Source organism: Oncorhynchus tshawytscha, linkage group LG06 (genome assembly GCF_018296145.1).
Source record: "Oncorhynchus tshawytscha isolate Ot180627B linkage group LG06, Otsh_v2.0, whole genome shotgun sequence".
Taxonomy (NCBI): domain Eukaryota; kingdom Metazoa; phylum Chordata; class Actinopteri; order Salmoniformes; family Salmonidae; genus Oncorhynchus; species Oncorhynchus tshawytscha.
The window spans coordinates 14,793,902-14,805,972 of NC_056434.1; the positions used below are offsets into that span (position 1 = coordinate 14,793,902).

Sequence of the window (12,071 nt, forward strand, 5' to 3'; positions counted from 1 at the left end):
GTAAAATGTAACCACAGTATGTAGGCCAGGCTATCAAATGATATTTGTCACATGTGTGGAATACAACAGGTGTAGGTAGACCTTACCTGTGAAATGCTTACTTACAAGCCCTTAACCAACAATGCAGTTCAAGAAATGGAGTCAAGAAAATATTTACTAACTAGACTAAAGTAAAAAGTAACAATAAAATAATGAGGCTAGTCAATCACAGCCAGACTGTCAGGGGAAGTTGGGTGTAAATGTATTCATTAATTTTTAAATTAAGAATGCCTTTCCTGAACTAACACTTATCTTTTGCTTACTTGCTATGACTTTGCTGATAGCTACTTTGAGGAAAAATGTACTTCCTATGACTGTGGTGTAGTTGTCCTACCTAGCTATTATAAGATGAATGCACTAACTGTTTGTCACTCTGGTTAAGAGACTGGGCCTCTCTTATTACATTAATTTACATTTTTGTAATTTAGCAGACACTTATCAGATGAAAACAAAGTCCTCAAAGGTCCACACAATTCAAACTTTTGTACATGATCTTACATTAACGTCACTGGAATGTTTGTGTGGAAGTTGGCCTCATTTGCCCTATTTTAAGTTAAAATATTTTTATTTTATATGGGGCGGCAGGGTAGCCTAGTGGTTAGAGCGTTGGGCTAGTAACCGGAAGGTTGCAAGTTCAAATCCCCGAGCTGACAAGGTACAAATCTGTCGTTCTGCCCCTGAACAGGCAGTTAACTGTTCCTAGGCCATCATTGAAAATAAGAATTTGTTCTTAACTGACTTGCCTGGTTAAATAAAGGTAAAATAAAAATAGTCTGCAGTACATTCACTCATCTATTAAGCCCTTTGTTAGATCACATGCTGTGGACATTTTTTGTTTTGTCGAGAAGCATTGGATGAAATGACAGTTTTCTGCTACCATAGAAACAAGAATTTATTATTATTTCCATGTCTGCTACTGCATTGTGAGTGGTACCATAGCAGTTCCAGGCACAATGACCTCATTGAGTGTCAACCTTCCCAAAAACACACAGGGATATTTATCATCATCTCTGTGTAGATTATCATAGTCTGTCCGACTCAATCGCTGATTGAGGAAAGGCCCCTGTTGCTCCAGCACACGTATTATAGCCAATTCCCAGCACTTAGGCTCTCCCAGGCTTTATGGGAAATACACTCCCTCTGCCTGGCCCACTCATCTCAGCACCAATGTGGGGGTGTTTCCTTCTCCTGTGTCATAAGTAAACACTTAGCTTGTTAGCTATTCTACTTCCCTACTCAGATTGGTAACTCAGTCAGTCCACCCCCCCTGGGCTATTTTCAGCCTGTGGAATCCCCACCCAGGTCGTCAACACCTGCTGTTGACATCAGGTGTGGCTTTGTTTTATGCTGGCTACAAGCAAATTATGCAGCAGAGACAGGGAATGCAGAGGTAGTGGTGGAGCAGAAACAAAGATGTCATTTGAATATTACACATGTCCATCTTGAACCAGACACGAGGATAAGTGCAGGCAAAAACAAAAGCCAGTGGCATGGCAGGAGACAAAGTAGCAATGCAGGAAGCATAATGTTTCTGGCTCTGCATACTAGCTAACCAGTACCAGCATCAGGGAGTATCTTCTACATTGAACATCAGTACCGTACTAGTCTGATCTGTCTGTTTACGCATGTCGTACCAGATGCATTTCCTTCATATTGTTCATTTCCTTTTGCTGTGAGTGTTGTTCATTACCGACTGCTTTGTCACTATTGAGAGCACTACTTTTGTAAGGTAGGCCTACACAGCAGGCTTTTTGTACTGGCATCCTTAGATGTTCTTGCTATTAATTTCTAGAGGAAAAGGGAGTTGACATGGACTAGTAGGTGAGCATGTAGCAGCATATGTTTGTTTTGGTCTACTACAGGCTCAGACATGCTTCATAGTTGGCGTGTGATTACACAATGATTTTTTGGAGTGACTCGTTTGGTTATTTCATGATAGTCACACTATATTAGGTTTGTGTATATTAGTCATGTGAAACACCGTGCTTTGATATGTAGTGCTTGAATTTAAATAGATTTGCATTCACTCTTTGAAAGTATCCCTTTTTGATGTAAACAGAACTTTCCATACATGTTTGGCCATGGAAGTGGTCAGAAAGGGACTTTTAGGCCTGAATGCCACTGGAAAAGAGAAATGGTTGAGTTTGATATTATTTAAAAGCTTACAAACAGGGTTGTTTCTTGTGAACAGTTTTTAAATCAATGTTCTGAAATGTTTAACCTTTTAACATCTATCTAAAAACGCATAAACTCAGATTTTTAAAAAATCTCTTCCGACCATTTGTAATTTAGCTGGTACACCATTGAAATTTTAAATGGTGAATTGAATTGACATTTTCATTTCTTATTATTATCACAAAGATGGTCATCGGTCCACCCACTGTCAAATGACAACTTGGTAATGCTATTCTATATTTCTATGACTTCAATAGGTTTCCTATGGAGGATTGTCAGTATAATTTAAAACAACAAATATTCCAATTCAACTCAAGATTCTCTGATGTGTGGATCTCCTTTCTTTGTGGTACCATTTGAAAGTTGAAATGTCAACTTTCAAAGGCACTGGCCTACACACAGTACCCCATAATGTCAAAGTGGAATCATGTTTTTAGACATTTTACAAGTTTAATAAAAAATTAAAAGCTGAAAAGGCACAAGTTCAGGATAAAAGCTGAAATGTCTTGAGTTAAGTATTCATCCCCTTATGGCAAGCCTAAATAAGTTCAGGATAAAACATTTGCTTAACTAGTTACATACACTACTGGTCAAAGGTTTTAGAACACCTACTCCTTCAAGGGTTTTTCTTTTCTTTTTACTATTTTCTACATTGTAGAATAATAGTGAAGACATCAAAACTATGAAATAACACACATGGAATCATGTAGTAACCAAAAAATTGTTAAACAAATCAAAATATATTTGAGATTCCTCAAATAGCCACCCACTGCCTTGATGACAGCTTTGCACACTCTTGGCATTCTCTCAACTAGCTTCACCTGGAATGCTTTTCCAACAGTCTTGAAGGAGTTCCCACATAAGCTGAGCACTTGTCTGCTTTTCCTTCACTATTATTACATGATTCCATGTGTTATTTCATAGTTTCGATGTCTTCACTATTATTCTACAATGTAGAAATTAGTTTAAAATAAATACAAAAAACTTGAATGAGTATGTGTTCTACAACTTTTGACTGGTAGTATAAATTGCATGGACTCTGCAATAATAGTGTTTAACATGAGTTTTGAGTGACGACATCTCTGTACCCCACCCAATTATCTGTAAGGTCCCTCAGTCGAGCAGTGAAATTCAACCACAAAGACCAGGGAGGTTCGTGACCTGAAAATAGTTGTCTAGCAATGATCAACAACCAATTTGACAGAACTTGAAGAATTTTGAAAAGAATAATGGGCAAATGTTGCACAATCCATGTTTGGAAAGCTCTTGCAGACTTACCCAGAAAGACTCTCAGCTGTAATCACAGCCAAAGGTGATTTTTAACATGTATTGACTCAGGGGGTTGAATACTCATCTAATCAAGATATATTTAGTGTTTTGTTTTAAATGTTTTAACAAATGTTAGAATTTTTATGCCACTTTCATTGGAGTATTTTGTGTAAATAGTTGACAATTAAATCTATTTTAATCCTACTGTTTAACACCACAATGTGAAGAATGTCAAGGTGTGTGAATACTTTATGAAGGTAATGTAGAAACGTACCATTGTTACATATTTAGACTGGTGCTAGAGCATAATGAATAGGAGGTTGAAAAGTTGCAGAATTGTCCTTTAATGTAATTCTCCTAACCTTTTACCAAAATTCTCCTAACCTTTCTCATTGTAGTTCTCTTAACCACCAATATACATTCTCCCTCTTATTCTCCTTTGTTACAACACAACCAGATTTCAGAGAAAGATGTACTGAGTGTAAAAAACATTAGGAACACCTTCCTAATATTGATTTGCACCCGCCTTTGCCCTTAGAACAGCCTCAATTTGTCAGGGCCTGCTACAAGGTGTCAAGCGTTCCACAGGAATGCTGGCTCATGTTGGCTCCATGATTCCCACAGTTGTGTCACATTAGCTGGATGTCTTTTGGGTGTTGGATCATTCTTGATACACATGGGGAAACAGTTTTAAAGTGGAAAAACCCAGCAGAGTTGCAGTTCTTGACACACTCAAACCGGTACGCCTGGCACCTACTACTCATTTGTCTCAAGGATTAAAAATTCTTCTTAAACCTGTCTTCCCTTCATCTACACTGATTTTGAAGTGGATGTAACAAGTGACATCAATAAAGGATCATAGCTTTCTCTTGGTTTCACCTGGTCAGTCTCATAGAAAGATGTGTTCGTAATGTTTTGTACACTCGGTGTATAATACTACACGTCCTCCAAGATTTATGATAAGTTATGTCATCCGTATGCTTTTGTACGACCAGGTAAGTCGTATGATTATTGTACGACTGCTATTCCATTCTTAATGTATCATACTAAATGAAGGCAAATATATTTCCATACCAAATCTTCCGAATTGCCCTGAGGCCAGGTTGAACATCTAGCCTAGGGGTTCACTTGCTGTAGCTGAAATGTGGACATTCAGTTATAGTAACCTGTTCTTATGCAGCAACAAGATGCTGTCACTCCCCATTGAAACCCCAAACTTCCTGTTTTGAGATGAGTGCTTGTTATTGGACTAGAGGGGGTCCTAAAATAGCCGGAACAAGTAAATAATCAGCCTTCTGGCATTTAATGAACACTGCTGCTGGGGCAGGGAACACCCCAACACTCCCTGACCCCAGTGTGAAGACAAATCGGGACGTTTTTTGACATCCTGCTGGTTTTGTCTTTTTACTGGAAGGGCAGCCAGGTGAATCAAGTTCAGAACATCGTTGGGTAGTTAAGCAAATGTTAATGTTTTTTCTTCCCACATGTTTAACCTGTTTCCCGTTTGGTGTATGCAGTTGAAATGCTTACTGTTCTGTTTCACTTTGTCTTTCAGGTCATACCACATACTGAGTGTTCATAATGTCTGAACAATTAGATGAAAATTGATGTTCGGAATAGTTTTATTTTATTACAGTGGAATCTGTCAGATCTTTTGCATCACTCTGTTTTTTCGAAAAGAAAAGAAACCCCACGCGACAACACTTTAGGATCTACCTTTCTTTGAAAAAGAAAGCATCCGTCGAAGCTACAGTGCTTCCCCCAGAGACCTCCGTGGGTGACGATGCCTGTGCAAGCGCCGCAATGGACGGAATTCCTGCTGTGTCCCATCTGCACACAGCTGTTCGAGGAGAGCCTCCGCAAGCCCATCAGCCTGGGCTGCGGCCACACCGTCTGCAAGATGTGCCTGAACAAGCTGCATCGCAAGGCCTGCCCCTTCGACCAGACGGCTATCGCCACCGACATTGAGCTGCTGCCAGTCAACACAGCCCTGCTGCAGCTGGTGGGAGGACAGGTGAGACAGACGCTAGGTTGGTACTACTCAGGTGAGATGCTAGGCAAGGCTATACAACGGGTGTATATTTGACTGAAATACTTACAAGCACTTTCCCAACAATGCAGTTTAAAAAGTAAGAAAATTAGCAAATAAAAATAACAAGGTTAGATACACAAGAGGTACCGAGTCAATGTGCAGGGTTACGAGGTAGTTGAGATAATACAGTGCATTTGGAAAATATTCAGACCCCTTGACTTTCATCACATTTTGTTACGTTACAGCCTTATTCTAAAATTGATTTAGAATGTTTTCCTTCAATCTACACACAATACCCCATATTGACAAAGTGAAAACAGGTTTTTAAAACTTTTAGGAAATGTATTAAACATAAAACTACTTTATTTACATAATTATTCAGACCCTTTGCTATGAGACTTGAATTTGAACTCCGGTGCATCCTGATTCCATTTCTCATCCTTGATGTTTCTACAACTTGATTGGAGTCCACCTGTTGTAAATTCAATTGATTGGACATGATTTGGAAAGGCACACACCTGTGTATGTAAGGTCCCACGGTTGACAGTGCATGTCAGAATAAAATCCAAGCCATGAGGTCAAAGGAATTGTCCGTAGGGCTCAGAGACAGGATTGTGTCGAGGCACAGATCTGGGGAAGGGTACCAAAATATTTCTGCAGCATTGAAGGTCCTCAAGAACACAGTGACCTCCATCATTCTTCAATGGAAGTTTGGAACCACCAAGACTCTTCCTAGAGCTGGCCGCCTCTCTAAACTGAGCAATCGGGGGAGAAAGGCCTTGGTCAGGGTGGTGACCAAAAACCCAATGGTCATTCTGACAAAGCTCCAGAGTTCCTCTGTGGAGATGGTTGTCCTTCTGGAAGGTTCTCCCATCTCTGCAGCACTCCACCAATCAGGCCTTTATGGGGGAGTGTCCAGACGGAAGCCACTCCTCAGTGAAAAGCACAATTTTCCAACGCCATGATGGTGGCTAATGCAACTTCCTGATATTGTGCCCTGCTTTCAGTCAGGGGTAAACAACAGACTGCTGCAACCTGATTGGCAGAATGCGATACGCAACTTCCGGGACTAGCATTTCTAGGCGTTAGCCACTTCAGCATGGTTGTGGCAGGGTAGCCTAGTGGTTAGAGTGTTGGACTAGTAACCGAAAGGTTGCAAGTTCAAATCCCCATGCTGACAAGGTACAAATCTGTCATTCTGCCCCTGAACAGGCAGTTAACCCACTGTTCCTAGGCCGTCATTGAAAATAAGAATTTGTTCTTAACTGACTTGCCTAGTTAAATAAAGGTAAAATAAAATGGTTGTGGAAAATTGTGTTTCATAAAGGAAAGTATGTATGTCCCCTCGCGGTTTCTTGCCATTTTTTAAATCTAGTTAACAGGGAAGTCAATGGCTTTGCAGCCTGAATGGAGAATCTTTTAGGTACGAACCGGTCCACAGGGGATACGAGTGTATTGCCGGCTACATACAATGCGTTTGTCGGTAAGATGGAAACGACTCAATATTGCCATCTGCCAGCCTTTGGGCTAAGTGTATTTCAGTGTGTTCTAGACCTGTGTCAGTGGTCTTCATCTCTCTATTGTTTCAATCAAATATTAAACCTATGCTGTACCCCACCCTGCTTTCACCCCTTCCAGGGCTGACCCACACACACTCAAATGTTTTTTTTTTTGCATTAAGGTCACCCAGAGCATTTGGGACCATCTGCCAATATGGCTGGTAAGCTTAGACATTTCCCAGCCAGTGCCAAAATCTACCAGCATTTGGCTGGTGTTATTTTTGCCTCCATAATCCAAAACAAACAGCCTTTGAAAAGGAGCTCACAAAGGTCTGCATTTGATTTCTCTGCGAACTATTGCAGTTTCATCCACAAGCACATGAAAGGGGAAGACTACACTGACCGTGTGAGACTGCCTGTGTATTTCTCTTAGTGTGTGTATGCACACGTGTCACATCTGTGTTTGTGTGTTCTCACGACACATACAAGAGTGCCCTTTAGTTCTCTGATATGAGGAAAAGGGAAACTAGATCTGTCCCTATCAAGTGGTTCAAAAGATACTGGATGTAAATGACTTCCTGTTTTGGATGGCTTGTTCTCTACTCTGGCTTTTGGGAAATGATGGCACAGTATACTGAGTCCTAGATCTGTTTGTACTGTCTGACCAACTCTAATGGTCACGCCCACACATTATCTGGGACCAGGCTACAATGCACCCCCATTGAATATGAATGCCAGGCAATCTGGATAGACTCTTGGGGCAATATCTCAATCCTTTGGCATACAAATCTTCTGTTGATACCAAAGTCTTAGAAGAACCCTGCAGATTTTTAAAATTGATATTTATTTTATTTTACCTTTATTTTACCTTTATTTAACCAGGTAGGCCAGTTGAGAACAAGTTCTCATGTACAACTGTGACCTAGCCAAGATAAAGCAAAGCAGTGCAACAAAAACAACACAGAATTACACATAAATGTACAGTCAATAACAAAATTAGGGGGAAAAATCTATGTACAGTGTGTGCAAATGTAGGGAGGTAGGCAATAAATAGGCCATAGTGGTGAAATAATTACAATTTAGCATTAACACTGGAGTGATAGATGGGCAGATGATGTGCAAGTAGAGATACTGAGGTACAAAAGAGCAAGAGGGTAAGTAACAATATGGAGATGAGGTAGTAGGGTGTGCTATTTACAGATTGGCTGTGTACAGGTACAGTGATTGGTAAGTGCTCTGACAGCCTATGCTTAAAGTTAGAGAGGGCAATATAAGGCTTCAGTGATTTTTGCAATTCGTTCCAGTCATTGGCAGCAGAGAACTGGAAGGAGAGGCAGCCAAAGGAAGTGTTGGCTTTGGGGATGACCAGTGAAATATACCTGCTGGAGTGTGTGCTACGGGTGGGTGTTGCTATGGTGACCAGTGAGCTGAGATAAGGTGGAACTTTACCGAGCAAAGACTTATAGATGACATGTCGCCAAACCCACTGGCTCCGAATATGTAGTGAGGGCCAGCCAACGAGAGCATACAGGTTGCAGTGGTGGGTAGTATATGAGGCTTTGGTGACAAAACGGATGGCACTGTGATAGACTACATCCAGTTTACTTAGTAGAGTGTTGGGGGCTATTTTGCAAATGACATCGCCGAAGTCAAGGATCGGTAGGATAGTCCGTTTTACGAGGGTATGTTTGGCAGCATGAGAGAAGGAGGCTTTGTTGCGAAATAGGAAGCCCATTCTAGATGTAATTTTGGATTGGAGATGCTTAATGTGAGTCTGGAAGCAGAGTTTAGTCTAACCAGACACCTAGGTATTTGTAGTTGTCCACATATTCTAGGTCAGAAACGTCCAGAGTAGTGATGCTAGTCGTGCGGGGGCGTGGGGGCAGCAATCAGTTGAAGAGCATGCACTTAGTTTTACTAGATACTATCCCATCCCCACACTTCTGTGAGGGGGGGTCATTTACACTTGTTTGTCAGGTTGCAATCGACGGTTCATTCGATCATGTGTCAGATGTTTGCGGAGACCATTTTCAGGATTGTGCTTCTCTTATGGATTGTTTAAGGAGCGTTCTGAACCATCTCACTATATTCCCCATTTGGGATATTTCAGATGTGTTAAGAAGATGGACAGGGACTCTGCTGTCCTAGCTTCAGGGGGAAGCTGGTTTCACCATTGAGGTGCCAGGACTGAGAAGAGCTTGGGCTGAGTGGGAGCTGCCCTCCCGTAGGGATGGGGGCCAAGAGACCAGAGGTGGCTAAACAGTCTACTTGGGTTGATGTGTAGGGTTTGAGCAGAACCTTAAGGTAGGGACTCTGTCCGTAGGCATGTACCGTGGATCCGAGCTTCGACTGGAAGCCAGTGGAGTCTACAGAGGAGGGAATTTAGGAAGGTTGAACACCAGGCGGGCTGCAGCGTTTTGGATCATTTTCAGGGGTTTGATGGCACAAGCGGGGAGCCCAGCCAACAGTGAGTTGCAGTAATCCAGACGGGAGAGGACAAGTGCCTGGATTAGGACCTGCGGCGCTTCCTGTGTGCCTTAGGGTCGTACTCTATGGATGTTGTAGAGCAGGAGCGAGTCATTGCTTTGATGTTTGCAGAGAAGGATGGGGTGTTGTCCAGGGGCACACCAAGGTTCTTTGCACTCTGGGAGGGGGACACCATGGTGGTGTCAACTGTGATTGAGAGGTCTTGGAGCGGGCAGGCCTTCCCCGGAAGGAAGAGCAGCTCCGTCGTGTCGACGTTGAGCTTGAGGTGGTGAACCGACATCCAAGCTGAGCTATCTGCCAGGCAGTGGAGATGTGGAGTGGAGATGCATGTCACCACCTGGGTGTCAGAAAGATAAAAGTAGTTGAGGGCAATCCACATACCACTGATAGGAGAGACCATGTGAGGATATGATGCAACTGAGTGACTTTGTGTAATAGCGTGAAAAGGAGAGGGTCTAGAACCGAGCCCTGATGGACACCAGTAGTGAGAGTATGTGGTGCAGACACAGATCCTCTCCATGTCACCTCGTAGGAGCGGCCTGCCAGGTAGGATGCAATCCAAGAGTGTGTAGAGCTTGAAACACTCAGCCCTGAGAGGGTGAGGAGGAGATTCTGATGGTTCACAGTGTCAAAGGCAGCAGATAGATCTAGGAGGATGAGAACAGAGAGAGTCAGTTTTGGCACTGCGGAGAGCCTCCGTGACAAAGAGAAGAGCGATCTCGGTTAAGTCACCCATCTTGAAGCTGGTTAGGGTCAAGAATATTGTTCTGAGAGAGATGGCAAGAGAGCTGGTCAGACGGTGCGCACAAGTGTTTTGGAAAGAAAAGCAAGAAGTGATACCGTCCTTTTTTTGACGTCAGGGGTCGAGTGTTGGTTTCTTGAGAAGGGATGCAGACAGTGATGAGTGAAGTGAAGAATGGGAGAAGGTCTCCAGAGATGGTCTGAAGGAGGTGATGGGGACAAGCGGGCAGGTTGTCGGTGGCCAGGCCTCACTAGTCGCAGTATTTTTCAAAGCGGTTGACAGTCGTTCGCAGGGAGCGGGTGGATGATTGGGGGAGAAGGTGGAAAATGGTTTCCTAGGGTTAGAGGCAGAAGCTTGACATTTTTGTGATAAAGTGGCTTCAGTAGCAGATACAGAGGAATATAAGGTAGGGAGGAGGGAGTGAAAGGATGATGGGTCCTCCGGAAGTTTAATTTTCCTCAGCTACCCACAGCTCTGTTCTGTAAGCTTGCAGTGAGTCACCATGGAGCAGTAGAGGAGGGCCGAGCTGGCCGGGGGGAAAGGGGAGATTGCGAGTCATAGGATGCGGAAAGGGAAGATGGTAGGGTCGACAAGGCAGAATCAGGAGAAATGTGGGAGAAGGATTTAGCAGATGATGGGATAGAAGAGGAGAGTAGTGGGAGAGAGAGTGGCGATGGTGCATGACCATCTAGGGGCTAAGGGCTAGGGATGGATGAGAGGGAGGGGGTTGCCATGAGATTAGTAGGCGAACAACCTCTAGTAAAGATGAGGTCAAACGTATTGCCTGCCTTGTGAGTGGGAGGGGACTGGGAAAGTGTGAAAGGGGCAAAGAAAGAGTTGGAGAGAAATTAATCAAAGGCAGATGCCAGAAGGTTGGAAGTTGTGAAGTATGAAGAGCAGTGAGCCATCATCAGAAAGTTAGATTATCAAGGTGTCAAGCACTTTGAGGAACTCTCAAAAGGGTACCTGGTGTGCGATAGGGTTGGGCGATATCCACATTTTCGTACAGTTTCTGTTCCATACCAGGGTATACAGTATTAACGGATGTGCACATAAGTAAAAAATAATAATTTAAGTACAAAACTATTTAGGCAACAAGGATCTTGATCCAGGAAAGGATTGAATGCTGTAACCAAGAGGCTTGATTTTTGACTCCTAGCCACTTAGCTAGCAAGTTAGCAAACCAAATGCACAGCTGGAGCTCTGAGCTAGATATAATTTATTTGACACATCTTAGATTTCTTATAATTATACCTAACTTATAAGCAGCGGTGTAGCATGCAGCCCCAGAGAGAGCAGCTGTGGAAGCAGTATTCTCTGTGGTGATCCATGTCTTCGTCAGGGCCAAAAAGTCAATGGACTGAAGGGCAGCATAGGGTGAGAAACTCAGCGTTCTTGACCGCAGAATGCTGCCGGAGCGCAGGATTCCACATGGGTTGTGCGTGCAGGGTACATTAAATTAGAAGGGTTGCAGCCAAGGGGTGGGGAGTGTCTAATGCCTACAGGGAGAGGAGGGAACTGGGATAGAAAACACACACGCGCACACAGTTGCCAAAGCTACAAAATGAGAATCTGAAAATGACTAGGTAAGATACTCAAGTGAGAGTGGAGCCCTCCTCTCTTTCCTTCCTCCAATAAATCTGCAGAACAGTCTTTGTTTCGGCAACGGTCTTCGTTTTGACAACGAGACCCCCGCTGACACTGATTACCAAAACCTCAACAGTCACAAATTGCCCTGCCCCTTTATCCTGGTTGACGTGTCCACAATCATCTGCAAGTTATGAGCAGTCAGCAGTTCACACCACAAGTACGCAACTGGGGAGACATA

General features: G+C 43.0%; 1 protein-coding gene across 1 annotated transcript in view; it reads left to right on the plus strand.

Moving 5' to 3' along the window:
* The window catches only part of LOC112252081 (roquin-1), a 30,293-nt gene that overhangs the window by 1,810 nt on the left and 16,412 nt on the right, over positions 1-12,071 (plus strand). The window contains exon 2 of the mRNA XM_042323687.1: positions 5,039-5,497. Coding sequence (XP_042179621.1) covers positions 5,267-5,497 — 231 coding nt within the window. The 5' untranslated portion in view covers positions 5,039-5,266. The remainder of the gene's footprint in view (positions 1-5,038; positions 5,498-12,071) is intronic.